Genomic DNA, 27,794 nt, shown 5'->3' on the forward strand with positions numbered 1-27,794 from the left:
GCGCTCGTTTTCAAAATCTTTATTTTTCACTAAACCAGAGTTTTTGCGATTTTATTATGATACTCGACTAAAATATTATATTTGAAATTACAGGATTTAACGCAGGTATTCAAAGTGTTTTGATGTGCCTTGATATGAGGTTTTAATTTGAAAAAGGCAAATTTCACTTAACGATTCAGCTATTTAAAACCGAAAACCGAGACGTCATGCATTGCTCTCAGATCTCAGGTCAAGCCTTCTGGAGAACAGTGAAAACTACGACTATTAATCTCAAATACAATAATGTAATTCTTATTAAGAATAGAAATATCATTAGCAAGTTTTGTGTGGTTTGGTTTTTTCTTCTCTAGACTTCTTTATGTTAAAGACAGGTTCACATTTTAATAGGTATGTAAAATATATAAGCGAATTATTTCTTTGTATATAGTTACTAATTAAACGTGACTACTACACAACACCGCAACCGCACTCTTAGCTATGTAGATGCACAGCCTAGTTGGATTTGCGTTTGGCTAGCTTCACTTCCTTGGCCCACACGGTGTTGTTCAAGAACTCGCCGACCAGGTAGAGAGCTAATGTAAACCCAATCACGGCAACAAAGAAGACAATGCGCTGCGGCAGCTGCAACACCTCCAACACCGGATACACCCAGACGCCGGAATAATGTTTGACAATGTGAATCCACACCAAATAGGCGCCCATGAATATAGTCAGGCCAGTGAGACCCTTGCTGCGTTTGGGATAGGCGCGATATGAGGTAAACAGCTCCAGCACAATGAAGACAACAATATTGGTGTGGAGGACATGGTTCAGCCAGCTGCAAACGGAAATTAAATTCAATTATTAAGAGTGCATAGAAGAAAAGCGCACTCTCACTCACCTGGGAAAGACGGGGTCCAAGACCTTGGGGAAGACGAGTTCACGGTCGATGGCATAGAGCGTCCAGAAGGTGACACCCACATTGAGAGCCACGGGGAAGGCGAGGGTGGCCATCAGCCAGTCCTTGAATTGCCGTATGGCAGGGGGCCGCTTGGGTGCCAGCTCATTTGTGCCCACAAAATCATTGACAAGTGAAACGATATAGTAGAGAGCCTGTATTATCTGCAAGTGGGGAAAGGAAGGTAAACGGGTGGTCAGACAGATACTCGTACGTATGTGGCGTGTTGTCTGTGTTGAAGGGTTGTTTGCCTGTTCAGTGGAGTGGAGTGGAAGGAATTACTTCCCCCAATCACAGCTGCGTGTAAGCGCGTTATCCAATCGTTTTCTGATTAGATTCAAAGCGAGTTAGCAACTGAACTTTAAACCACCGTAATTAGTATTCATGGGATGATGCTCTGTGTTGTCTTACCGCATCCAAAAATGTTAGATATTTAAACTTCCCACCAAACGGATGATGAATCCTCATCTCGGGCTCGGTTGTTGGGAACTCCACATACGAATAGTCATAGTATATGCCATAGGTGAACTGTACGGCGGCCGTTAGGTGCATCAGAGTCCGCAGAGCCCCATAAACACCACCGTAAACGGAGTTTGCTCTCACCGCTGTACCCATTTCTGAGGCAGTTAATTGATTTTTTCACGGCCGCCCGGTCGTCAAACGAAACAAAATATGAATGGATGTACTGGTCGCGGATTTATCGTTAAAATATACCGTCCGACCCACAGAAATATACCGAAACATACCATCTCATTTTTAAAATATACCGACGAATTCAAGTTCTGTTATACATATTCTTCGTTTTTGATATTCCGTGGATTATTATTAACTATATAGAACATTTAGCCATGCCCACATAATTTTATCCGATTAATGAATCTATTTTCCAAGTGACTAGTTTTTTTTAAACACTTGCTTTTATTGCATTTTGACTAAAACAAGGTTTAAACAAAATAGTTCAACAAAAAAAACAGTCTCAGTGTTGCTGGTATTTGAAGACATTTAGGCATTTGAATACCCTATTTCGCTAATTTAATATGAAGATTTAATATTATTAATTAATTAAGACCTTTTCGCAAACTGATATATTTTAGACATTTTCATGAATATGATTGATATCTTGCATATATATATATCTCGATTCTGATACCTATTCTTGGTCTCTGTAAGAATACAATGAATTGCAAAATGTCGTTGTGATATTTAAAACAGAGACTAAGTTGTTTTTGCCTTCTTTGGAGCCTGGGATGACAAACATTTTGTCAATTCTATAACATCCATTTCCACAGGGTATGCAAATGTTGCTCAATCCGCGCAATGTTGAGGAACAGTGCTGCTCGATTTCTCGGCACATGAGTCTGGCCCATACAAAGTGAATGTTGTCAGAGTTTTCAGAGCTGTCGTGTTTTGCTTACCGCACAAATAAACGTTAAAAACTTGAATTTTCCAGCAAAGGGGACCGTATTGGGCATCTGTATGGTGTGAAAAATGTATACACCATAGCAGAACTGCAGGACGGCCGTGACATGCAGCAATAATTGCACCGCCTTATTGAAGCCCGGTGATGTGGCTCCTTTGCTCTTCGACTTCGTCTTGGGCTTGGCCATGTTTAATGTTAAACTTCCGAATGCCAGATACGTACTGATTAGCCGCCGCAGTCCAGCTACTAACGGCAGTTGCACTTGTATTTCATATATGTACATATGTATGAGTTCTGTTCTGATACTGATAAGGTTGGGCCGGTTCGCTTATCTGTCGCAACCGCCGCCGTGGTACAAAGTATGAATTGACAGAAGTTAATTTGAGAACTTGAGAGCAGTACTTAATCCGCTTTGAAAAGCCTCAACCTCTAAACCGCCCTCCACCCTCTTGAGTGTTCTTTCAACTGCTGTCCCTCCGCCCCCAATATGATGAAGGGGATGTGCCGTGTATCCTAGAAATAGATGCATATATTTGTGACAATACAATAGCTCTTCGACGTTCAACGCAACTAACGGCAACTATCGATTCCATTAGGTGCCTCTGAAGGTCAGGGGGCAAGGTCAGCGGAAAGCTACGTGTGGCTACGTCACGAAAGGCCCACTAACTGTATTATCAAATGTCATTAGCCAGTAGAGGTTTTTTTTTTTTTTGTTGTAATTTATCGATTGGTCTCTGATAATATAAATAACCAAACAATATATGCTTTAATGCTATATTTGCGCCTCCTCATCCGTTTCGCCCTCTGAAGATTCCAAATTGATTTCGGTTAGCTCCTGCTCCTCCACACTACAGTTGTCCAGGTCACCGGTCTCCATTTTAGCAGCAACCATCAAATCTGGCTGATCCTGAGGTGATTCTTTGGAAGCCTCCGCTCTGGAAGATACCTGTGCAGCCCCCTGCTTGAACATGGGATTGTCAAAGGACCTTTCCCTCACCTCATCGTTGCCGGGATCGTAGCCCATCACAGTAACGCGATCCACACCAACAACACCGCTGGGAGTGTCATCGTTGGAGCCGCCACCAGCTACCACATTCTCAAAACGATTGAAGAGGGGATTACGGCGCAGCCTCACTCCCAAGTGACGCCACCGCCAGCGACGGGGATCGTGTATCCATTGGGGAATGCGGTTCAGGTAAGGATTCTCCGGCATAAAGTGGGCCAAAATAATGACACTCACAACGCCCACCAGGGCCATGCAAAAGAGTATCAGGAGGACGGAGGCAAAGCTGACATTCGGGTTGTGTGGACGACCGGATGACTTCAGCTCTAAGCCACTCTGCTTGGCCAGAAACTTGCTCTGATTGCGATGCTCGGACAGGTATTGCATGAACTCAACACTCCTCTCGCTATAGCCACCCCGATCCGTGACAATGGCCTGAAGGAAACTGCCATACTGCTCAGAGCTCACATAATCCACATGGAGTTGAATCTCAGCCGCCAAATCCTGCTTGGTGATCATTGAATTGAGTTGGTTTTGCAGGGTCTTTCGATCCTCCTCGGAGCAGTGCTGCCGGGGCATCGTAAGAACAGCACCGCAGATCAGGCAACAGGAACCAAAGGGACGAACTGGCGAGAGGCAATGAGGTGCTTCGCACTGCTCCTGGACATTATGGCAAACAGGCTCGATGAGCCGATCAAAGTCCTTGTGGCAGCCACACAACTCTCCGCGGTAGTACTCCACCTGGACATGCCGAGCATTGTGAAAGAGGAACCTTCCCAGATCTCGGGCTAAGAGCTGCTCCAAATAGAACTTGGAGATGGAGGAGCCAGCTAGAATCAATTGCCCCAACCGGAGGTGCTGCACATTTTCCAGATCGAAGGCGAGTGGAGCATGACCCTTGACAATGACCTGCTCATCGTCGCAGGGCACCCGCTCCAACTCCGGGACGGGGGATGATACACTCTTCGATATGTCCGCCCATTTCCAGGTGTGTGGATCAAACCATTTACTTGATTTTGGCGGCTTCAAAAGGGCTGTTTTTTCATCGCTGTCACATTTGGCATTCCTTGGAGCGCCAAAGGTTATGGTAGACTCCTCAGCAATCAGTATGGCCCCATCCCTAGGGAACACTATGCCGTCAATGGAGATTTCCTCAGGCAGTGGAAGAACAGCAGGAAAATACTTGGGAAACACCACCAAGTCTTCCGGACAGGGCATATAGTCATCCACCCAGGCGGAAGGACTATTGAAGTCTGCACCACCGCTATACCACTTTGTGGCTGTCGCAACTTGGCCAGTGATCAAGATTAGGCCCACAATGGGCAACGGCACCGACCACCACATGATGCCAAACGAATGAATCTTCAACTGAATTTTGTTTGTGATTTTTCAGAAATTTGTTCCCTCTGTATTTGGGGGCGTTGCGTTTGTTTGGATATCACGAGAACATTCCCCCATTCCAGACTGAATGCTACATAAATATAGATAACAATCAAGATCGAAACCCTTCAGCGAGAGCAAATAAACTAAACCAATGGGACAGGCACAGCTAAACAAAATCGGTTGTCATAGAGTATTCAAAAGTAGGGTATACTCTATATTTTAAGGGGTTTTGTAAATGGTAAATGTCTAAAGAAAGATTATAGAGTATTGTTAAGAATAATCTGTGAATCCATGTAGATTTCATTGTGAGAAAGACTTGGGAATGTTAATGCCACTTTTTACCAAAGATTTCCAAGAGAAAAGTTTACATTCTTTGAAACATATTATAGCATAGGAGTGAAGAAGAAGTAATAAATTCCTAATGAATTATTTCTTACTGGATATATATCGTGAAACTCCAAGAAGTCGAATGCAAGATCTTAAATCTTAAGTATTCGATATTTAAAGGTTGTAGATAGCATGTGTGGTATTTGCATATTATATATTTATTCGAAAACAGAACAAATTAGTCGACTTTTCAGAGCCTCAGATCACACTCCCGGATTCCATAAATTCGCTTTATAAATATCAGACTAATAAATCGTTGGAAATCAACAAAACGACTCACCAATCAACAAACATAAATATGTATCTATGTATCCGTACATTGTACGTTCCCTATATATAAGATTCTATATCTGTAAACATATGTTTTGTTTTTTTTTTGTATCTTCCTCTTAGATATATTTTGCTTTGCTCCAACAATGCAATTATTTGCCAGAAAATAGTTGAAGTTTATTTTTTTATTTTGATTGCGCTGATATAAACAATTATCCCTCCGTCCGTCCCGGCATACACGGAGGCGCTTGACGGAAGCTATTGAAATTCCCAAAAAAAAGAAGAACAAAAAATAGTAGCAGCTAAAAAGTTTAGAACCGGATGGTAAATGGTATCGAAATATTGCTCGTGGGACTACATAAAAGCAATTTGCTAAAGAATAAATGAAAAACGAGTGCAGATCTATAGATATGGAGCACTTTATGCTCACAAGATCAAAGCGTTGAAAGAGGGCGTAAAGAAGGTGGGCGGGGAGGGGGATTAATCAAGGGCAGGCAAGGTTGTTCAATAATAAACTGAAACTTAAAAACTTTCCTAGATAAAAACCTCAAGGAAAATTCATAGCCAAAACGTGTGCCTCCATATCATTTTTGAATAAATGCAGAGTAATTGCCTTTCCCTGATGACAGCAACCCCTCAAACATTTAGCCCATCATTTCATTGGTTGCTAAGTGGATGTGAGAAATATTCAATAACCGATCGATTTTCTAAGCAATTTTAACGATATGTAAATTAGTTTTGACGCCTGCCAACCAGCCCAGACAATACCGCACTCGTACCATAACCATACCATTGCCCACCCATCCCCCAAACGAACATTCGCCCCAATAAGATAATCTGGCATTCGTCAGTACCATACATTTTTGGTTGGTCCGGTCGGCGAACATCTGAGCAAATAAATATTGTGCGAAGAGAAGAAATGAAATGATTTCTCAGAAGATTCTGCAACGACAACAACACAACGAAAAGTGCAATGGAAATGAGGAATGCACCGATTTTCGTATCGCTCCATAGCGCCACAGATATGGGCAAAAAGTATGTAGAATTAATAAATAAAGAAAAGAAGAGTGCGAGTGGGAGTGGGAGAATACAACTTGAACAACCTCAATGAGCAGACAAACAAATAAACATATGGCAGACATAAATGGGGAATACCGAGAGAGCACCAGCAGATACAGGAATAATAATAATCATTTTTTCTGCACAGCACACTTGAAATAACCAAAAGCTGGCCGCATTTCCGTCGCATTTTTAATGGTCATGATACATATATGCAGGGGTATGGGCAGGGGCAAGGCAGGGGCAGGGCAGGGGGTATATAAATGATCCATAAATCGACTCACCAGGGACCAGTAGGATAGAAATTTAACCTTCTGGGGCAGTGAATCCGGTACCAGGCGACGACTCGCTGTAGTCTTGAGCTTGTAGCTGCGCTGTATCTCGAAATGGCTATAATAGAGGCCATAGGCGAACTGACCCAGGGCACACAGATGAATGATTGTCACAAATAAACGCGACTTGTATAGCTCCACTTTGGTCATCCTGTCTATACGTATATTTGAATAACTATAAACGAGAGCCAAAACAAAAGGGGGGAAACTTCAGTTTGCAGCTCCTTGTGAATAAATAAAAAGAACGTAAAAAGAGGCTACGAAAGTGTGGGGCTTTGAAGCTAAAGGTAAGTTACAAGTTCGTGCCGAAACACCTCTCTGTAACACCTTCCTCTCGTCAGACCTCTTCAGACGTTAGGCCAGCCCAAAGCGCGCACAAATTTAAATCAATATTTGCGTCACTGACATAAATATTTAAACCCACAAAAGACAAGAAACTATGGGTCTTGAAACACAAACAACACACAAGAATTGCACAAATTGAAGTTCCCTGTGGCTTTCGAAGTGTTTATGGTGTACATATGTTAATAACTTAATGGTTTTTTATGCCCGTTAAGAACTATTGTTGATTGTTTTTTTTTTAATTTTGATTTCTTCTTTAAACAAATCACAAAAAACCAGCGCACGCCAATATCGCACGCACGTAAAATATTTCTCTTGTTTTTTCCTTTGTTGTTTTGTTTGTTCTTGTATCTGAGATTTTCTTTATCCCCTGGTGGCTGGTGGTGTTCTCCTCTTCGTGTCAGCGGCACTACTGAAAACTGAACGTGTGGAAAACTGGAGTCGCACTGTGGACCGGGCTAAATGTTACTCATACGCCGCATTGGCTTTTGTACTGTGTGGTTGTACTTGTGCTGTTGCTTCTGTTTCGGTTTTGGTTTCGGTTTTGGTTTTGGTTTCATTATTCCCTTTTCTTTTGTTGGTCGTGCGCATGTCCAGAATTGGGGAGCTGCGTGCCTATTCCAGGGGTTTGGGCCCTTCCTTTCCTTTCCTTTCCTTATGCGTTACCGTATGGATGGCCACATTTGTTAATGGCCAATAATCTGAATGAATCGCAACCAGTAGAGACACATACTATGGCAGCTCATCAGCTTATTTCCACAGCAGACAAACAAACTGAGGAGCATCATGCAGCAATATCAGCGTTAGAAATCAGCTAACACGATAACATACTATATTTAGATAATATTTTAGTCATTGCGTCAAAGCCAGAGATAAGAAAATAGCCAAGGCAGTGCCATTTCTAGTTTGAATAGTTCATAGTAGCGCGGGCTAAATCGATGGATGGCTTTCGATTGATAGTTAATCGCTTTGTGGTGGGTGGTATTTGGGATATTTTTTTGCATCGACATATATATAAATTATTTTTGTTGCCAGGAGCACCCGATTCGATGTAAAGAGAAGGCTAAAACTCTGTTCTAACTGACTGAACAATTCGAATACCAAATCCCACCGAACCGATTCGGTTCCCTCTTCATGCTAGTGCATAGTACATCTTTTAAGCAACAAAATGGCAGTACGAGCACGACTTACCTCACACTTGCTGATCATTATATGTTATATTCAAGTCCCAGATCCTGGGCGGACTTAAAAGCCGGTGTGCTGCATTTTCTTTTCGGCCCAGACAACCCCGGACAACGGGTAATAAATCATCGGTTTCTCTGACGGAGTCCCAAAAACTCAGCGGCAAACTCTAGGCAGCTCTAAAAGAGTCTGCCAGCATGGAGGCACTAGACACCCTAATCCGACAAGCTCAGTGCGGATCTATTGGGATCCCAGTCACCAAGGTATCGAAGGAAATAAGTCTGCGGACGTTCTGGCTAAGGAAGGCGAATGGCTGGCGGAATACAGAACCTTCAGAGCCACTCAAACCATGTGCAAAGAACGCAATGAGAAACTCAGTCAAAACTTACTGCATCTACCATGGAAGGACTGCAGAATGTTAGTGGTAATAGTCGTACTAGTCAGTCAGAGGCAACTGTAAAAAACCTGTAACCAAACCTTATCCATGTGAGCGGACAACAAAGACATTGAGCACTTCATAACAGTCGCTCGGAAAAGGCGAAGCGAAGCCCTGACATGTATGTTCGTGGGCGTCGGGATGCTTTGTTATATATTTATTTGTTATATTTCGTTCTAGACAAAAAAAAACCGAACATCAAAACTTTGAATAAAGACATGTGTAATTTAAGCACGTCTGATATATTTTCGAATGTAAACCAATTATGCTTGTAGCGAGTATCAAACTTGATTTACAGAGAATCATCGGGTAGTTAAGCGTTCTCTATCTTACGGATCTCAGATCTCGGATCACAGGTCAAATCAGATTCCTTGATCTTGTCGCGACTCGCCGAACAGTAGGGACACTGGCGAAAGTCCATCAGGAAAGTCTCCTATGGGCACATGTGATGTTAGACCATAACCAACAGTAAAGAAAGACCTAGGAAAGAACTCACCATTGGATGCTTCTCGCATATTGTGGCAACACGTCCACGGAAGTAGTGGCGGCAGCGACTACACTCGAGGGGCTTCATCGGACGCTCGCATATGCATTTCTTAACAATGTCATTCTTCGATTCCACATCGGACTCGAACTCCTGATCTATTTTGCACAGATTTTTGTAGCCGCTCACGAATGCGTCTTTTTTGACCTGCATGTTATTCTTCTGGCCAAAAATCTTTCGTGCCGGACTGCGGTATGACACGTCACGCAGCGAATTTCCGTTCAGATTTACGTAAATCGAGTTAAGACGGGTGAAAATTGCGTCTTGATCTGTTCCCTCTTATACCGGAATTGTAAGAATAATTAGCCCCACCGCACACTTGTGTTCAATGAAAGTCTTACCCATTTTTCTTCTGATTTATAACACGACTTTATGTTCAGCAATAAGAATAAATCCGACCTCAACTAATGCTTGATTGAATGTTCCGAATTACAATCTACTTTACACAGCTTACTTATCCAATGCAAATCACCTCGAGAATTTTCTAAGCTCAAAGACAAATGACGCCTTTTGCAAAGCCCACTTTTATTTTCAAGTAACGGGGCTGCTGAACGTTAATTGAATACCGATGATCCCAGCTCCCAACAGAGATTACGAATTGTTTATTCCTTCTGAGAGCATATTTCATATATATATTTTCTCGGATAAGCGGCCCGAGGCCTTAACCTCTTTTTTGTGTCCTGCGCCTCTCTGGTGATTTAAATCAGTTGTCGCGCGCTCCCTCTTTTTGAACTCTTTTTGCTGTTGCCGGATCGATACTGCATCCACGATCGCGTGCATCGCGCCAGCAGCTGGTACATTATTTACCTACCCACATTTTTACGATTTACGACGTACTTTGCGATCTTCTCCTCTAACCCCACCAGGTAAAGTTATTAAGTAATAATTTATTCATTTACTTTATGTAAGTCTTCCTTTCAATTTAGCAGGTCGGCCCATTGTGTGGCCCGGAATACCTCTTGCGTGCACGCGGACACCGATGCAGCACTCCGATCGGCTGCCGTATCGCTGAGATATAGCGTGCAGAAAAACCAGTATCTCAAAGATATGCACATCCAAATCTTCGGAAAGCTTTATCCCACACAAATAGGGCCAGATCGGTGCAGGACCTACTCTACCAAGACCGTGGGGATCCTGCCTGTCGACTGCCATCAAAATCTCGATTTTTGGCAAATTTAATGATGTAACGATAATGATAATGATTTTTTGCGAAAATCGTGAAAAAATGGATGTCCTTTTTTCGGATGGCAGTCGACAGGCAGGACTGTCCCGATCACGAAAAGACATACCACGCCCCGATCGGCTGCCGTATCGCTGAGATATAGCGTGCATGGGAAAAACCAGTATCTCAAAGATATGCACATCCAAATCTTCGGAAAGCTATATCTCACACAAATAGGGCCAGATCGGTGCAGGACCCACTCTCCCAGGACCGTGGGGATCCTGCCTGTTGACTGCCATCAAAGTCTCGGGTTCGGAAATGAGGCCGATTTTTGGCAAATTTAATGATGTAACCATCATGATGTTTTGCGAAAATCGTGAAAAAATGGATGTCCTTTTTTCGGATGGCAGTCGACAGGCAGGACTCTCCCGATCACGAAAAGACATGCCGCACTCCGATCGGCTGCCATATCGCTGAGATATAGAGTGCAGAAAAACCAGTATCTTAAAGATATGCACATCCAAATCTTCGGATGGCTATGCTATATCTCACACAAATAGGATCAGATCGGTGCAGGACCCACTCTCCCAGGACCGTGGGGATCCTGCCTGTTGACTGCCATCAAAATCTCGTGTTCGGAAATGAGGCCGATTTTTTGAAAATTTAATGATGTAACCATCATGATTTTTTGCGAAAATCGTGAAAAAATGGATGTCTTTTTTTGGGATGGCAGTGTGAGAAACGAATTATATGTTCGAGTATTTTTCGGTTTTTTTGTATATTTCGGTATATTTCTGAGGGTCGATAAGTCCGATAAAATATGAACGGCTGGTATTTTACTTTCAAAATCATGTCGTAATTACTCTATAAACTGTTCAAACAAAACTTTTAACAAACAAACAAAATTACAACTGTGGGCTTAACAAGTAAAATAATTGTAAAAATGTCGCTGACCTCAAGGGTTACCCTGGGCGTGGCGGTGACCGTTTCCAGCGCCATAATAGGTTATGTGCATTATAAACAATCCGAAGACCGGTAAGTGGACCAAATTCATGAATGAACCTATAACATAACCAATGATTGCATTCCGTTCCAGTCTCAAACTACACGAGGGTGTTATACGCGACGTGGAGCAGCAGCAGAGGCGTAAACATGAAAACACCTATACGCTCCAGCAACAAATTGATATGACAAAGCAATTGAAGGCACTGGAGGCTTCTTCGGCGTCACCAGAGCCGCAGGCGCAGTCGTCTCCGGCGGAATCGCAGCCGGCGCAGGTGGAGAAACAGCCCAAGAGTCCTGCATCAAATCTTAAAGCTCATCCCACCGCTCAGGAAGCGCCACCCAGCCAGCCCACAGATTGAGTTAAAAATTCTATATAGTCCACAAATTTTGTATACGATTAAGTACATGCAGTGCAGTAAGAGAAACGGAAGACACACCAGATGGTGCATTTGTTTGGTTTTTGTATATAGTATTTACTCAATTTTTATTATTACGAATGTGTGTATAGTAATTACAATCCTAATGGGCGCTCGGTAAAGTATTTAGCAGGGGGTTTGTACATAGGTGGTGAAGACCCCTTTCTTCTAAATAAAAAACAATTAGAAGGAAACTGAACGTCGAAATAAAATACACGAATTGGCGACTCTTGTCCGTTTTCCCGTTGTCCATTGCATTGCCGTTTGCAACATGATGCTGAAGAAAGTCTAGAAGACTAATAACGACCACCACCACCGCCACCGCCGCCGCCTCCTCCTCCACCTCCACCTCCACCGCCGCCACCGCCTTTGCGACCTCGATCATTGCCGCCTCTGTCGTTGCCCCCTCGATCATTGCCACCCCGATCGTTTCCACCACGATCCATGCCTCGTCCTTCATTGGCAGCTCTATCGCGCTGCTCGTAGTGGCCTCCGCCAACTCCATCGTTGCCATCACGACGTCGGCGGGGTGAACGTGACCCCCGACTGCGGGAGCGACGAGAACGTGGCGAGCGGGAACGGGAGCGGGCACGCCGGCGCCGAGAATATAGATACCTTCGCAGTTCCCTCGAGATGGGCTTCAAATGCATGAAGTTGCAGAATCCGGAACGTGTGCACTCTCCCATTTCGTACTGTCTGCAGCAGGCTTCACGGAAATCGGTCACCGGCGACAATTCCGAGTAGACAGGACGGCCACCGAACCAGCGATTATTCAAATCGTTTGCCGCCTTTTCTGCATCGGCCTCGTTCCGGAATTTGATGTAGACATTGCCTACCAAATGGTCGCCCAGATTGTCACACACATTCATCTCCTCGATCTCTCCGTACTTGTCCTCGCATTCAACGAAAACGTCTTCGAAGAAGTTGTCATAATGCTCCTGCATTTCCTCGTCTGATACATTGGCCACCAAATGTGACCCGTCCGCCGATTTGGCCGAGTTCTGCGGATTAACGTACAGATTCTGCAGGAGAACTGTTTGCGAAAACGTCGGCTTGTTGTGTATGCGGGAGCATCGGTCTCCATGACGGCAGGCGCCAATTTTAAAGTAGAACGAGCAATTTACTCTGCAATTGCAAGCGTCAATTAGTCAAAACACCAGGTACAGCAGAAGCGGAACCATGCTGACTTACTTGTCCTTTTCCGTGCCAAAAATGGATGCCAAATACTCCGCCATTACAGTGGAGCTGAAACGAAACTGCTTCTGGAAAACTGGTGTGCTTCAATTCGAGCTATGGTTGTTTGACGCGAGACAATTTAAGTTCTTTCCTCCTTTTGTGTACTTTTTTTCGCCAGTTTTTCCAAATTTTCGCCTGCCGCACGTAAAAAAACAGCGTCCGCAGTGTGACCGAATTTATCAGTTATACGGTCTTACCGTCAGAAATATACCGTCTGATTTTCGAAATATACCATAAATATACAGACGAATTCAAGTTCTATTTTACATATTCCTCGATTTTGATCTTCCGTGGAATATTACTAGATCAAGATCATTTTCTACTTGACTGGCTTATTTTAAACACTTGACTTTGATTGTTTTTCCTCAATTTTGGTTCCTCAATTACAATATAGCGTCTCGTATGATGAAAAACCGAACTTAGCCCACTAAAGCCCCCTTTATTTAAATAGTTCAACAACTTGAGGTAAATGGCGAAAAATATTGCTGATTGTAAATTCTTCTTGAGGATTCATGCCATCTCTCCTCTGAACGTAAAAAAAACCACGATATTTTTCAGCTGAAGTGCGCTAAAATGATTAAATTTTCATTATTTTCAGTGGAACATTGAAATACCCCCTTGGCTTATAATAGGTTAAACGTTCTTCGTCAAGACTTGTAAACCATATTCTTCGATTTTGATATTCCGCTGAATATTACTGGCTAGATAGAACAATTAGCCATGCCCACATAATTATAAAAGATTAATTAAACTATTTTTCATTTAACTGGCCTATTATAAATACTTGCTTTTATTGCATTTTGCGTAAAAAGAGGTTTTAGCGAAATATGTAAGTCAAACAAAAAACAAGCAGCGAAATTGGTCAATCAAAACAAACGAAAAAAGAAATTGCTCAATTTTGATATTCCATTGAATAATGCTGACTAACTAAATCTCTCAGAAATGCCCACATAGTTTTATCCCATTGATGAATAAATTTTCTACAAGATTGGATAGTTGTTAATCCTTGCTTTTATTGTATTTATTGTAAAAAAAGGTTTAAACGAAAATGTTCAACAAAAAACGATCGCTATGTTGCGTGTAAGCCTTAGTATAGACCTTTGTATACCCTATTTTGTTAATTGTATATGAAAGTATATATATTGATATGAAGATAAAACGTAACTAATAAAAACTTCTCAAATTGACATTTTTTAGACATATTCATGTATATGATGAGTGTTTTGTATATATATCTCGATCCTGATACCTATTCTTGGTCCCTACAAGAAGACAATAAGCTTTAAAATATCGTTGAAATATTGAAAATAATATAAAATAATATTGAATAATATTAAAATATATTGAAAATAAATTGTTTTTGCCTGGGATGACAAACATATTCACAACTCTATATCATCCATTTCCCCCAGGGTATGTGTGCAGGAAATGGGACTCATTGTTGTTATTACAGATTCTACCCGATTCAAATAAATACCAAAATATACGGTCTCATTTCAAAAATATACCGTAAATATACTGACGAATTCAAGTTCTATTTTACATATTTCTCCTTTTTGATATTCCGTCGAAAAATTCTAGCAAACTAAAACCCTTAGTTCTGCCCACATAATTGTAGGCCGTTGATGTATAATTTATCTACAAGATCTACTACTTTTATTTACTCCCAGTACAATGTGTAAAAATGGGACTGTTTTATTTTATTAATAAATTTGATCGATAAGACATACGGCCACACTGCATCTTTGTGAATTTCCCTGAAACTTCTGAGGTATTTCTGAGGGCAAGGGTCAGACGGTCACACTGATTTTGCTTTCAAGGTATATTCGACAAAAGGGCGGAATTGAATTCGAATGAAACAAATGGATTTTGGATGGTGTTTTGTCGTTGCCAAAAACGCAGACACGCGGCGGACAAAAGGAAAACCCTCTGCATCTTGCATTTTGCATACAAAGCTGCAGCCCCCAAAGAATATTCCTCCCGCCTGAACGTTTGTATCTGAATGAATTTCTAGTCTTCCTAAATTCAAATACGGATCAAAAATGAAATTTGTTCATTATTCAGCCAGGATCCAGGTTTCCACCTTTAATCACATAAATTGGTGCTCCCGCTCGTTTTAAAACGAGAAAATGTTCCTCGATTGAATGAACAGTACAAAAATCTTATATGCAAAAGGAAAAAATAGATGAATTATTGATGCATTAACATAAATTTGACACCTAACCAGGGCGTTTAGCGTGTGCTTTCTATATAAAAACTGTTTATATAAACCTTTATTAAAATCAAATTTGGCTCCCAAATAATCGGCTATCGGTCAGACGCATCTAAACATCGCATAAAAGATCTGAAAATATCGATGACATCGATACTAACATCGATGTATAACTTCTAGAAAAGTCGGCATTTTTTGCGAGTTTTCCTGAAATTTCGGCGAAACAGCGTGTTCCAACAAGTTTGAAAAAAAAGAAGCGCATTAATAACATTACATCAGCGGTGAAAAGAATGGACCAGGTAGGTGGAGTAACAGGACAAAGGAGAACATCCTTTTTACAGCCCTTGGGCCATTAGCAGGTGAATGAACTCAAGGAAAAGGGCAACACTGCCCTGAATGCCGAAAAATTTGACGAGGCTGTTGCAGCCTACACAGAAGCCATTGCCCTGGACAGCCAAAACCATGTTCTGTTCAGCAACCGGTCGGCCGCCTATGCCAAGGCAGGGAAATTTGCTGAGGCTTTGAAGGACGCCGAACAAACCATCGCCCTGAATCCCACCTGGCCGAAGGGATACTCGCGCAAGGGTGCCGCCGCAGCTGGCCTGCATGACTTCATGAAGGCCTTCGAGGCGTTCAACGAGGGTAAGTGGTTGAATCATCTCGTCTGGCCTCAACTTAACCTCACTTTGACTTCCCCTCGACCGCCCCCGTCCTCCTTCCACTCGCACAGGCCTCAAGTACGATCCCACAAATGCAATTCTGCTGCAGGGCCGTCAAGAGATCACCGCCTCAGTGCTTAGCTATATGCAGTCGCAGGGCGACATTCCGATGGACATTGATCCACAGATGCCGCGAGCACGCCGGGCCCCCTCGCCACCACGTAGAACTGCCGAGCCGGCAAAGCCAGCCGATCCTAGGGTGGAGGATATGAGCGAGGATGAGAAAAAGAAGTACTTTGCCAAGCAGGAGAAGGATCTGGGCAATGCGGCGTACAAGAAGAAGGAATTTGATGATGCTCTCAAGCACTACAATGCTGCCATCGAACATGATCCCACAGACATCACGTTCTACAACAACATTGCTGCGGTGTACTTTGAGCGCAAGGAGTACGAGGAGTGCATTAAGCAGTGCGAGAAAGGCATCGAGGTGGGCCGTGAAAACCGCTCCGATTTCAAATTGATTGCCAAATCGTTTGCCCGCATCGGCAACACCTATCGCAAGCTTGAGAACTACAAGCAGGCCAAGATCTATTTTGAGAAGGCCATGTCCGAGCATCGGACGCCGGAGATCAAGACGTCGCTCAGCGAGATGGAAGCCAAAATCAAGGAGCAGGAGCGTCAGGCCTACATCAATCCTGAGAAGGCCGAGGAGGAGAAGGAGCAGGGCAATCACTTCTTCAAGAAGGGTGACTACAGCAATGCTGTCAAGCACTACTCGGAGGCCATCAAGCGCAATCCCGACGATCCCAAACTGTATAGTAATCGTGCTGCCTGCTACACGAAGCTGGCTGCCTTTGATCTGGGTCTCAAGGATTGCGAGACTTGCATCAAGCTGGACGAGAAGTTTATTAAGGGGTACATACGCAAGGGAAAAATTCTACAAGGCATGCAGCAGACCTCTAAGGCTTCGGCTGCCTACCAGAAGGCGCTGGAACTCGACCCTAACAATGCCGAGGCCATCGAGGGCTACCGTCAGAGCTCGATGAACTTTCAACGCAATCCCCAAGAGGTGCTCAAGAATGCCATGTCGGATCCCGAAATTCAGCAGATCCTCAAAGACCCGGCCATGCGCATGATCCTCGAACAGATGCAGAACGATCCAAATGCTGTGAAAGAGTAAGTTTTCGATTTATCACATAATTGTTATACGAATAGATTTTCCTAATTGATATTTGTTTTACAGACACTTGCAGAATCCTGCAATTGCCGATAAGATAATGAAGCTGCTGGAATCTGGCATCATTCAGATACATTAGGCACTCCATATATATATACAAACAAACAAAACATATTGATAAACATTCAGGAGAAGAAAGAAAACAAAACCAATAATACGCATTATACGAACCTTATTGCACCATTATGGCGCAAGCCTCAACTAAACTATCGTTTACCAATTTATAAAGAGGAGGGCAAACACAAAATACAAACAAAAATTAACGCTAAACATTACCCTAGAAATCGCAACGCCTAAAACGCAGATCGACTATAACTACAAAAGTTAAAAGTTAAAGAAATTAATTACAAAACACCTACACACACCACTAAGGAAGTGGAGTGTCTGCCTAATTAATTTAGGCAGATGGCTGGAGTAGGGCTCCATCCGCAAAATCCTTATTTTCTTACTACAATATATGCTGTAGCTTAGCTCTAAAATAAGTTTTTGAATGTAAAATAAATGAGTCAAAGAACGGTATGGCACGAGATTCTATTTGAATATCCCGCCCAAGTGTTGTACAGTCCTCTGTTCTGTCTACAACAGCACACGTTAACCAGCACCGCACAATTTCTTCCGAAAAAAATGGTGTGCCCATTTATATACCTTTATCTATATTTTTTACAAATTTGCTACAGAAAATTCCCTCAAGTCGTTGAACTGTTTCAATATTGGGGGCTTAAGTGGGTTCGTTTGTGCATCGGTATATTTACGGTATATTTGATAATGAGACGGTGTATTTCGGTATATTTATGTGGGAATCTATAACACTGTTGCCATTTTAGCTTATTTTAAGCTAGATCAAATAGCTTGAAAAATAATTGATATGCTTACAGCTTGAAATCTAGGATATTTCAAATTTCATTTATTCATTTTTTATATCAGACAAAAAAATGACGAAAGTGTCTTATAAGCAAAATTTCCAGTTGGCTATGCAACTGCTGCTTTTGTACGGCAACAATTAGGGCCAAGTTGTGCGAATTACGGCAGCAAGCTTTCGCTAAAAAACATATTCCGTCCAATCATGACAAAACTAACAAAATAAAGCAGAGGAGCAGAAGGCTGCACTTTTTTTGCACATTGCTAAGCACTCTGCCATAGCATAATGAAGTGGATAAAATAATGTCATTACTTTATTTAAAAATTAAAAACAAAATATCAATAAAATTCCATTAACCATTATTTTTATTTGTTTTTATAATTAGCTTATTTTTAAGCTTTTTTTTAAATTTTTTGCTTATTCTAGCTTCTTTTTTTCAATCTTGCTTTTGCGGACTGTCAAAATCTGGCAACACTGATCGATAAGTCCGCGTGCGATTGTGATTATACTTTTTTTTGTCGTCCAAAAGTGCCGTATAAAAATGTTTTAAGTTAACCCCACAAACCTGGCCATACCCAAGGCACTGAAGTAGCGAAATTGGACACAATAATCGACAAATATCACTCAAAAACATACGAATCCTGTACATTAAAGCCAACCATTTTTTAACCTGTGTCGTATTGCCGTAGTATTAGTGATTGGTGGTGTATGTGTGCGCGTGTGTGTCTCCCCTCAGTCCGAATCGCGAAATCGAGAATAGAAAGATGTGTGTGCTGCTCCGGTAGTGGTAGTGTGGCGAGCTAAAAGCGTGAAATTAACACACCACAAGAAAATACGCGAATCTAAATTCAATAATCGAAACTAAGCCGCCGCCAGTTAACCTCCTCCTGCTTCTTTCCCCCTCCCCCACCCAGAGACAAATAAAACAGCCAACACAAGTGAGTACCTAAATCATCGTCGCCCCCCCCCTCGCTTCAGGGTTGCTCAAGATGGCACGGACGGCATGGCCAGAGCGAGAGCGCTTGGCAACAAGCGAGAGCCGGGACGCCACTATAGTCGCTTACATGTGTAGCGTACTATTGCATATCGTACTATCTGTGAGAGATTTTTGGGGCTGAGATCTCATTTGCTTAGAGAGAGAGAGAGAGAGTTTGGTTGGAGATATCTTTTGTGGATTGTGAAGAGTGTAGTCTTTTGGGTTGAAACCCCGTAATATGATTTGAAGAGTTCGTGTTTTGAGATCTGTAGATTTCTGTAGATTGTATTTTGTGTTGAAGATCTTTAGATTATTGCTGCTCAGAGTGCATTCTATCGAATTGAATGTCAACTTTTCAATCTTTTGTCAATTTTTCCTTACAACCTTACAATTATATGCTTTTATCTTTTTCGCTGCAGTGCAACCCTCGCCGCTGCATTACTCGACGATGCGGCCACAGGCTCCCGGATCGCTGGTCGATCCCTACGAGGACGAACTTCGCATGGCGCCCTGGTATTGGGGGCAAATCACACGCGAGGAGGCAAAGAATATACTGCACGGAATGCCCGATGGCAGCTTCCTGGTGCGCGATGCGCTCTCCAAGAAGGGGGAATACACACTGACACTGATGAAGGACGGAAACGAGAAGCTGATAAAGATCTGCCACATCAATGGCATGTACGGGTTCATTGAGAAGAAACTATTCAATTCGGTGGTGGACATGGTCAACTTTTACAAGGCCAACTCCCTGAATATGTACAACAAGACGCTGGACATAATGCTGAGCCATCCGATTGTGCGAAACTACGAGGAGGATGACGCCCATCCACATGGGGATCTTGGACTGCTGAGCAACGAGTTTATACGCACATCGCAGATGCTGCAGCAGCTGGAACAGAACCTTGATCAGAAGAAAAACTCCTTCAATGCCATTCGTGAGGAGCTGCAGGAAAAGAAGCTCCATCAGGGCGTGTTTGGGAATGCCGAGAAGATATTTCGCGATCAAATCAAACTCAACGAATCGGTGATGAAGACACCCGCCGCCGCAGAGAGCAGTGCCCCTGAAAGCGGAGGAGCATCAACACTCGGGACGGCCGCTGGTACGGCTGGGACCTCCGCTTCGGCCTGCAGCAACAATGCCAATACCCGACAGAGCCTCCAGGAGAACCAGGCCCATCTCCTCGCTCTACTCGAAGTCATGCAGGAGAAGATGCAACAGCTGAACCACTACATGGAGTGCAAGAAGAAGGAGGAGCTGCTGCTCGAGCGTCAGATCAATGCCACCAAGCCCGAGCTGCAGATGCTGCAGTTGCGCAAGGACAAATATATTGAGTAAGTGCTAAAATGCTTCAACCCGAACACGCTGACGTCATTTAATGTGTAAGCTCTTTCCAAGTGGTTTGCTGATTAGCGTGGCGCAGGGGAGACACCAACCAGGCGACAGACTGACAGACACAGTCATAGAAGACCTCTTCTATTCGATTGTGTGTGCCTCTGAGTCTCTGTCTGTCTGTGTGTTGCTGTCTCTGGCCTAGCCTGGCCTGGCCTGTGCACTCGGCGGTAACATGCACTGCAGTTTGCAGTTTTCGCCAGCCACTGAGGGAATGTTAATGCACAAAATTCAACGGTCGGACGCTCGGTTCTGGCTCATTTTACACGCGGCAGCAGTCGACAGACAGACGTTCGCTCATTTCGAACAGCCAGCTGCCGGCAGCTAGCCAGTCAGCCAGTTCCAAAAGTCTGACCGATACCGATGATAATGGCATAACATTGTTTGGTTTGGCTTTGGTTTTAGGCCACGCCAGCAGCAAAAGCAACAGCGCCAGCGCATAGCCATGCATGGGGTCTACGTGCCTGGAAAGCCTTTAACTGGAAACCCCTCTTTATATGTATATATTGTAAATATCTTTAGTCGTGTCCGCTAAGCGAGTATATCGGTGTCTCCTATCGCATAGCGACCCCTCGCTTTGGGGCGGAAAATCCCAATTTACCTTGGGGAGGAGTCTAGTCCCCTCTCTTATCATTCATTTGATTAGAAAGTCTCTTGGATTCCCATTTCTTTGCGGGAACCCTTTATCGCTTGACCATATAAAATGATAATATATAATACATATACATACATATGTACAAGTATAGTCTCTTCTTTCTTTTTTTTCCCTCTTTGTCACATCAAGGTCGTATTTATCATAAATGGCAATTGTTTTTTTCTTTTTTTTTTTTTTTTTAAGGAGAGCCCTTTTATTGCAATAACTTGCACATATTTACAGGATTGTAGTCAAGGTCGAGGTTTTATATATAAGGAAGAATTTATGGAAAATTTCCAGAGCATTTTATTGAGGTTTTTATAATTTCGTGTATCGGTAAGGGTATATTTCTATGATAGATACATCAATACCCCATAAACAGAGTCTGTTTTTCATGAAAATACTCCGCTTTTTCCACTCCTTTCACTCGGTCTTACAGTTTCTTTCCATGCACACATCCCTTTATGATATTACAATGGTAGATCCATAGTACATCTACAGATTCTAATACATATCCGTAGTTAATCTTCAAACAACCCTTTTTCCAACTCAATTTTAATCGAAATATCTCCATTTCCATAGATATTTGTACGAAAACCTTCCTCGCCTATTTATTTGAAACCAATTTGCTATCTTTATTAGTTTACGATTAGAAACACTTCTCCGCTTCTCTTGGATTCAACTAATTCTTGAATTTAATAGTACATAGCAACAGTCGTTAACTTTACAGTGTAGTACGTCATCGTTTCTATGGGCATTACTTAGACTGTGGCCCGGACAAATGAACGAATGACTAGCCCAAAAAAAGAGGCAGTCTCTGACTGTTAGATAAGGTAATAGAGCCGAGTGACTTTTTGCTAAAGATAGCTTTCCTTATCAGGCTTTAAAAGTTTGCCAAGTGCTGTCTCTTATGTACTACTTACATAGGGAAGACATATTCATATACATAAATGTATTGAACTAAATGTATAATGTGCTTTTTTTTGCAAAAGAAAACGATAAGAAACAAAGATTAGGGACCGTCAATGGCGATAAGAAAAAAACTTCGGTTAAGGGGGGAGGCAGACCACTTGGCTGGGACTGGGACTGGGAATTCGACTGGGCTGTATCATTAGATAGTAGATTCAATAGTCACCCAACATTAATCTCTATCGTTTTTTGGGGTTCGTTTCCGATTCTTGATTTAGTCGCTCCAGAAGATATTTTTGATATGATGGAACCTAGTCCACCTATCGCTTATCTCTTGCGTGAATCACTTAGTGCCGATAGGAGCCGCACACCACCGTAACGCAAAGAACAAAGCCCCAGCCGAAACCCAGAGGTCTAGACGAGCGTAGACTTAACGGCGGCAGCGTTATTCATCCCAACATTTATCGACGCAGTTTCGAATCCATTTGAAATTTCTGCCGCCAGCTTCCTATAAAGAGCGACAGTAGGCAAAATGCAGAATTATTTCTCAATTAGTGTTTGTTGAATTAGCACACCCTTCGAAGAAGTGATATTTCGATCAAATATTCTTGAAGTGTAACCAAAAATGAAGTAATGTATATAAATAGATATCAAAAAACTTACGACCGAGTGAGCCTCCAGAAATCGTTTGGAAGATCGTGTTCATGGAAGAAAGATTCTGTTAATCCTGATATTAAGTATCTTCGATCTACAACAAAAAGAATTTTTATTTTAATGGAAGAGAGCTCTGTTTATGGAGCATTGATATACAAAATCGTAGATTATATCATTTAGAAGAAAATATATCCATAAAACATATAAAAAATTATAGAAATGGTATAGGTTTTCTTGAGGATAATAATCTTAATAATTGACAAGTGGTTTATAGACATTTTATTGGGGATTTTTCTTTGTAATCTTCGAATCTATAATATTAGATCACTATCTCTAAAACTATATTCAAACAATCTATCTAACTCCTCCCTTCTCCCATCTCTCTCTTGCTTTCTTAGGCGCCTGAAAGGATTCAATCTCACGGATGACGATCTAAATGCCATACTCGAGATGGGTTTCGCGAACTGGCGGCAACAGTACGAGAGTGTCTTGAATTTGCCACACAGGGACGAGACCTACTGGTTCCTGAAGGATGCAACGCGTCGTGATGCCGAGGAGCTGCTCCGCGGCTCACCCTCTGGAACCTTCCTCATCCGTGCCCGCAATGCCGGCCACTATGCGCTGTCGATTGTGTGCAAGGGCAATGTTCAGCATTGCATCATCTATGAGACGGAGAGTGGCTTTGGTTTTGCGGCACCCTACAACATCTATCCCACGCTGAAGAAGCTCGTGGAGCACTATGCCACAAATTCGCTGGAGGAGCACAACGACACGCTGACCACGACGCTGCGACTGCCTGTGTACTACTGGGAGCAGAACAGGGCCCAGATACTCGAAGAGTTGGAGATGGAACGAGAGCAAGAGGCAGCGGCGGTGGCGGCGGGGTCTTCGGCACAGACATCGCTGGGAAGCAGCAGCACCAGTACCAGCAGTGCGCCCATACCGACGCCCAGGGCACGTTCTGATCAGGATCAGGTGGATGGTGGGGAAACGGAGACGCCACCGGCCTCAATTTCGCCATCAAATTTTAGCACATCGCAGTAGACACGCCCCCCACACACACACACACACACAAACACACAAAGCCCTTAACCTCACAGGCTAGCTATCGTATCTATTGTATCTATATCTATCTCTATATCTCTCTCTAACCTCTCGCGCTCCACTATAAAGCTATATATCTCTCTATCTCCATGTGTATATACGATATATATATATATATATATATATATATATATATATATATTTCGTATATAAATATTTTGTTGTCGTGTGATGGATGGGATGGCGTTGCAGTACAACTGCTTCGGGGACCATCCCCCAAAAAAACAAAGGAAGGAAAACCCATGCTCCAGAATAATAACAATGTTTTGGTGATCATATTGATGTTGTTTAAACTTTATATATACATATACGTATGTGTATATCCATTTTTTGTAATACTGCATTTTGCGTGATAATTGATACGTCAAGCATCTGTTGTAACCCCTCACCTGCCCCCACTACATGTCCCTGCTACAAACCACACCCTTTCCTGCTCCTTAATTACATTGTTATCACGCTGCGCGTTGCCGTCATCATCGAGTGGGAGGGTTATATATATTTATATAGTAGGTATATATGCATGTTGGGGAGGTGACCCCCTCTAGGAGATATCCGAAGAAATTCTACGATATTTCTTCAAACCATTTTGTCGCGTGTTAATGTAAATATAGTACTTGCTGCGGAAACAAAGAACACAGAGAGAGAGAAATTTTTGAAATCAGGTTACGGTTTTGATAACCTTATAGACCTTGACCAACAGTCCCTCCCCCGCCACCTCCTCACAGCCTGTGCCCGCTGGGCCATGGGCCCTCTAATATTTGTTGTTATATTATGATTGATTTTGATGTAGTTTTAAGTAAAGTTTACGTATGTTTAAATGATGTGATCACTCGATTGTTGCTAAAATAGTAATTTCCTTTAAACATTATGAATATATATATATATAAATATATATTTTTTTTTTTTTTAAATAAGAACACACATACACAAACCCCACACAGAAAAAGATTCAGAAACAAAGAAAAGAATACAAATGTAAAAAAGGCACCCAGAGGAACAACAACAAAAACAAAAAAAAAACAGTGCAATCGGAAAAAAAAAAACCGTTGCTTGAGTACTTTTAAGTACACAGTTTTTAAAAGATAGATTTATATTTGAGTGCAATTTCTGTTATGTCCAAAAGATACACATACACACAGACACACACACACAATTTGAGTGCAATTTCTATATAATGGCAAGTTATATAGCCCCCGTTGTTGTTCCCCCGTTTGTGATGGCTGGGAAAGGGTATACAGACTTCGGCCTGGCCCCCAAAACTTATGTTCTCTTGTGCCACCCTTAATGTTCGTTCGAACTCGAATTGGATCACCTCTTTCGTGCTTCCTGTTATGCATTGCATTCTATTTCTCCTTTCGCTTCGCATTCGAAATCGAATCAAATCGAATCGATCATACATTCTCCCCTTGGCTAATCGAAATCGTAATCGAATCGATCACACACACACCCACACAAAACACACGAGCGTCTTTCAAATATTTCTCTTTATAGTATATATAGTATATATTAAAAAAGTTATTCTCTATATACCTTATGCCTATATGTAACTCTTAATTTACGTTTAATTTATTTAATTTGTAATTTGTGTTTCATTAAATTTTGCTTAAATTCTATGAGATTTCGGCGGATCGGATCTCGTACGTTGTAGTATTTATAAGTTTTAAAATTAGTTTTTTAACAAAGCATACAAAAATTACGTTTCAACAAACACACAAAAAAAGAAACAAATACCAATACGTAGAAGAACCAGATTAAATGTGTTCTAATCATGATTGATGCGGAATCAATCATGCTGATAAATGATGATGACGTTTTTTTTGCCATACCATACCATACCATACCCTTCCCCCGCCCCCCTCAATGTTAGATGGAAATATTTGTGAATTTTTCGGTTGTTTGTGACTCTCCAATTCTGTCTCTGCGATTTTCATTCAGAGCAGAAGAGGAATACAAACAAAAGTTAAAAAGAGAACAGAAAACAGAGAACAGAATACAGAGAACGAAACAAAACGAAACGAAGAAAATAAAAAGGAATGATAAAAACTAAATGTGAAACGAATTGCAAATTTGTTGTATTTTTTTATATGAATATATATATAGTATATTGATATATATGTATATGTATATGTATATGTGTATCTGTACGAGTATAACCCGCATACATGCCCATTAAATATGTATGCCATTTAGAATGCTATATGTTATAGATCATAAGGCTATATGTTGTAGATCTTTAAGCGCTAACAGCAAAAGCAACAATCACAACAACAACAAACAACAATTTTTTGTAGTAGTTTTTTAAAAGAATCAACAAAAAATGGAAAACAACTATGTATGTATTTGTATTTGTGTCTAAACCCGAATGTTCGTAAATAACACAAAAGCAAAAAGGAACGAAACAATAATAAAATGAATGAAAAACAAGACAAAATCGTCTCAGTGAATCGTCGAATCATTCTACTATATAAACATCAAGAAATTCTGAAAATACGCTTTCAAATAACATAGTTCGAATACGGAATAGGAGCTCCACTCCACTTCGTTTTTGGTCTTCGTTCAACACTCTGGAAGGTATCTGGTGTGGTACGAGTACTGCTTTTTGCTGTATTCTCGGCATTGGGTGTCGTCTTTCAATGAACCAACCCTCCTCCCATCTCGGCAGTCATCGTCGTCGTCCGTCGTCCGTCATCCATCGATGCATTCTGCTGAGCTTGCCGAAATGTCCAAAAAATCACGCGCTGTCCAGTGGAACTGTATGGAATGACCACGAGCTGGAGCATGCATAGCAGGAGTGGTGTGATGCCAACCCAATTAGCCATGGAGTGACCTGCTAGGGGGGATACAAGAAGGAAAGAGCTGCTTGGGTATGGTACTGATAGCCTGAATGGGACGATCTTTAATCCGATTCTTCTCTTTGGACATACATACATACATACATATGTTACGTATGTATTGCGTTGCATCTGACGGAAAGCTTCTGGAAATAAAATATTCCCTCAATTGTAGGCTCTCTTATACAATGTGATGCATCATCAAGATTTGGATAAGAGAATGGGAAAAGTTATTTTCGGGTGTAAACAGAACTTGGGAAGCGGATACCCCAAGAACTCGAATGCTCGAATGAACACACTGAGTGATATCTTAAGATAAGAGATGTCTTTTTGGATCCTTTCTATACCATTATCATCACTGATTTTGTCGACTTTAAGTATGAAATTAAATAAAAGAAAAAAATAATTGGAGTGGAGTGTGAAATGTGACGTTATCTCTAAATTGAGTAAAGATTATAACCATATCCTGGGGTAGTTATGTATACGCTATATTCGATAAGATAGGAAACAAAAGCAATTAAAGCCTGCCTCAACAGAAAATGTAAGAGCACAAAATACCGCCAATGCGTTCCATTTGAACTAAAATTACGCGCCACATTCTGAATCGGCTGACATCTTCCGCTTAACAGCACATGTTGTGTATAAAATCAGCAGTGCTGTGTCGATTTCTGATATGACGGAACTGCGTTTGAAAACGACAAAACTGGTTGCCCCCACTATGCTTCTATGTAAAAAAAATGTCTCCGCATTTCGCTGCCCTAGTGTAAAAGCCGTAGTTTAAAAATGTAACTAGCTATAAGAGAGCTATTTGCCACTATTTTTTTGTTGACCTTTTCTGTTTAAACTTTGTTTTACACCCAGTCCAATAAGAAGAAGTCCCTAAAATAGACATATCTTGTAGAAAATTGATTCATTAATCGGATAGAACTATGTGGGCAGGGCTAAGGGCTCAAAGTGGCTCGTAATATTCGACGGAATATCAAAATCGAGGAATATGTAAAATAGAACTTGAATTCGTCAGTATATTTACGGTATATTTTTGAAATGAGACCGTATATTTTGGTATTTATTTGAATCGGGTAGAATCTGTAATAGCCGGTTCACAACAATGAGTCCCATTCCATGCACACATACCCTGGGGGAAATGGATGTTATAGAATTGTGAATATGTTTGTCATACCAGGCAAAACCAATTTAGTTTCAATATATTTTAAT

The 27,794-nt window shown here is 41.8% G+C and overlaps 7 protein-coding genes across 12 annotated transcripts; 3 read left to right on the top strand and 4 right to left on the bottom strand.

Moving 5' to 3' along the window:
* Positions 1 to 3: 3 nt before the first annotated feature.
* Positions 4 to 7,512, bottom strand: LOC108162586 (androgen-induced gene 1 protein). 3 transcript variants are annotated; one of them, XM_017297402.2, is made up of 4 exons: positions 7,435 to 7,512; positions 6,744 to 6,966; positions 881 to 1,101; positions 4 to 817 (listed from the first exon to the last, which is right to left on the bottom strand). In XM_017297402.2, exons 2-4 carry the CDS (start codon positions 6,939 to 6,941, stop codon positions 493 to 495), a joined length of 744 nt encoding a protein of 247 aa, XP_017152891.1. In that variant the 5' UTR covers positions 6,942 to 6,966; positions 7,435 to 7,512; the 3' UTR covers positions 4 to 492. The 3 variants fall into 3 exon arrangements, with proteins under 3 accessions (XP_017152891.1, XP_017152889.1, XP_017152890.1); XM_017297400.2 differs by lacking the exons at positions 6,744 to 6,966; positions 7,435 to 7,512 and adding an exon at positions 2,353 to 2,573; XM_017297401.1 differs by lacking the exons at positions 6,744 to 6,966; positions 7,435 to 7,512 and adding an exon at positions 1,349 to 1,610.
* On the bottom strand, positions 3,054 to 4,737 carry LOC108162585 (protein amnionless). Its single transcript, XM_017297398.2, has one exon. It carries the CDS (start codon positions 4,702 to 4,704, stop codon positions 3,130 to 3,132), a length of 1,575 nt encoding a protein of 524 aa, XP_017152887.1. The 5' UTR covers positions 4,705 to 4,737; the 3' UTR covers positions 3,054 to 3,129.
* A 1,401-nt stretch (positions 7,513 to 8,913) lies between the features above and the next one.
* On the bottom strand, positions 8,914 to 9,782 carry LOC117188569 (uncharacterized protein CG13380-like). Its single transcript, XM_033392551.1, has 3 exons — positions 9,637 to 9,782; positions 9,248 to 9,573; positions 8,914 to 9,184 (listed from the first exon to the last, which is right to left on the bottom strand). Exons 1-3 carry the CDS (start codon positions 9,638 to 9,640, stop codon positions 9,065 to 9,067), a joined length of 450 nt encoding a protein of 149 aa, XP_033248442.1. The 5' UTR covers positions 9,641 to 9,782; the 3' UTR covers positions 8,914 to 9,064.
* Positions 9,783 to 11,278: 1,496 nt separating this feature from the next.
* Positions 11,279 to 11,991, top strand: LOC108163799 (protein PET117 homolog, mitochondrial). The gene is made up of 2 exons (XM_017299289.2): positions 11,279 to 11,492; positions 11,554 to 11,991. The coding sequence occupies exons 1-2, from the start codon at positions 11,401 to 11,403 to the stop codon at positions 11,819 to 11,821; spliced, it is 360 nt and encodes a 119-aa protein (XP_017154778.1). The 5' UTR covers positions 11,279 to 11,400; the 3' UTR covers positions 11,822 to 11,991.
* On the bottom strand, positions 11,930 to 13,304 carry LOC108163798 (splicing factor U2af 38 kDa subunit). Its single transcript, XM_017299288.2, has 2 exons — positions 13,070 to 13,304; positions 11,930 to 13,003 (listed from the first exon to the last, which is right to left on the bottom strand). Exons 1-2 carry the CDS (start codon positions 13,111 to 13,113, stop codon positions 12,175 to 12,177), a joined length of 873 nt encoding a protein of 290 aa, XP_017154777.1. The 5' UTR covers positions 13,114 to 13,304; the 3' UTR covers positions 11,930 to 12,174.
* A 2,178-nt stretch (positions 13,305 to 15,482) lies between these two features.
* Positions 15,483 to 17,741, top strand: LOC108163686 (stress-induced-phosphoprotein 1). 2 transcript variants are annotated; one of them, XM_017299116.2, is made up of 4 exons: positions 15,483 to 15,625; positions 15,683 to 15,968; positions 16,057 to 17,161; positions 17,229 to 17,741. In XM_017299116.2, exons 1-4 carry the CDS (start codon positions 15,617 to 15,619, stop codon positions 17,299 to 17,301), a joined length of 1,473 nt encoding a protein of 490 aa, XP_017154605.1. In that variant the 5' UTR covers positions 15,483 to 15,616; the 3' UTR covers positions 17,302 to 17,741. The 2 variants fall into 2 exon arrangements, with proteins under 2 accessions (XP_017154605.1, XP_017154606.1); XM_017299117.2 differs by having other exon boundaries at positions 15,686 to 15,968.
* Positions 17,742 to 18,549: 808 nt separating this feature from the next.
* On the top strand, positions 18,550 to 26,515 carry LOC108163765 (phosphatidylinositol 3-kinase regulatory subunit gamma). 3 transcript variants are annotated; one of them, XR_004472792.1, is made up of 4 exons: positions 18,550 to 19,019; positions 19,477 to 20,389; positions 23,043 to 26,319; positions 26,411 to 26,515. XR_004472792.1 is itself a non-coding variant. In XM_017299240.2 (3 exons), coding segments are annotated over exons 1-3 (1,560 nt in total). In that variant the 5' UTR covers positions 18,550 to 19,018; the 3' UTR covers positions 23,689 to 26,515. The 3 variants fall into 3 exon arrangements, 2 of the variants coding, with proteins under 2 accessions (XP_017154729.1, XP_033248752.1); XM_017299240.2 differs by having other exon boundaries at positions 23,043 to 26,515; XM_033392861.1 differs by lacking the exons at positions 18,550 to 19,019; positions 19,477 to 20,389 and adding an exon at positions 22,601 to 22,620 and having other exon boundaries at positions 23,043 to 26,515.
* The last annotated feature ends 1,279 nt before the right edge of the window (positions 26,516 to 27,794 follow it).

Source organism: Drosophila miranda, chromosome 4, assembly GCF_003369915.1.
Source record: "Drosophila miranda strain MSH22 chromosome 4, D.miranda_PacBio2.1, whole genome shotgun sequence".
Lineage (NCBI taxonomy): Eukaryota > Metazoa > Arthropoda > Insecta > Diptera > Drosophilidae > Drosophila > Drosophila miranda.

What these genes read in the sequence shown, in the direction of transcription:
- LOC108162586 (XM_017297401.1), bottom strand. Translation starts at nt 1,552, where the DNA reads ATGGGTACAGCGGTGAGAGCAAACTCCGTTTACGGTGGTGTTTATGGG. An exon ending in ATCTAACATTTTTGGATGCG is followed by an intron (nt 1,102 to 1,348) that starts GTAAGACAACAC and finishes CCCCACTTGCAG; the next exon opens with ATAATACAGGCTCTCTACTA. An exon ending in TTGGACCCCGTCTTTCCCAG is followed by an intron (nt 818 to 880) that starts GTGAGTGAGAGT and finishes TTCCGTTTGCAG; the next exon opens with CTGGCTGAACCATGTCCTCC.
- LOC108162585 (XM_017297398.2), bottom strand. Translation starts at nt 4,704, where the DNA reads ATGTGGTGGTCGGTGCCGTTGCCCATTGTGGGCCTAATCTTGATCACT.
- LOC117188569 (XM_033392551.1), bottom strand. An exon ending in TATGCGAGAAGCATCCAATG is followed by an intron (nt 9,185 to 9,247) that starts GTGAGTTCTTTC and finishes ATGTGCCCATAG; the next exon opens with GAGACTTTCCTGATGGACTT.
- LOC108163799 (XM_017299289.2), top strand. Translation starts at nt 11,401, where the DNA reads ATGTCGCTGACCTCAAGGGTTACCCTGGGCGTGGCGGTGACCGTTTCC. An exon ending in TATAAACAATCCGAAGACCG is followed by an intron (nt 11,493 to 11,553) that starts GTAAGTGGACCA and finishes ATTCCGTTCCAG; the next exon opens with TCTCAAACTACACGAGGGTG.
- LOC108163798 (XM_017299288.2), bottom strand. Translation starts at nt 13,113, where the DNA reads ATGGCGGAGTATTTGGCATCCATTTTTGGCACGGAAAAGGACAA. An exon ending in TTTGGCACGGAAAAGGACAA is followed by an intron (nt 13,004 to 13,069) that starts GTAAGTCAGCAT and finishes TTGCAATTGCAG; the next exon opens with AGTAAATTGCTCGTTCTACT.
- LOC108163686 (XM_017299116.2), top strand. An exon ending in CTTCGAGGCGTTCAACGAGG is followed by an intron (nt 15,969 to 16,056) that starts GTAAGTGGTTGA and finishes CCACTCGCACAG; the next exon opens with GCCTCAAGTACGATCCCACA. An exon ending in GATCCAAATGCTGTGAAAGA is followed by an intron (nt 17,162 to 17,228) that starts GTAAGTTTTCGA and finishes TTTGTTTTACAG; the next exon opens with ACACTTGCAGAATCCTGCAA.
- LOC108163765 (XM_017299240.2), top strand. An exon ending in CGCAAGGACAAATATATTGA is followed by an intron (nt 20,390 to 23,042) that starts GTAAGTGCTAAA and finishes TTGCTTTCTTAG; the next exon opens with GCGCCTGAAAGGATTCAATC.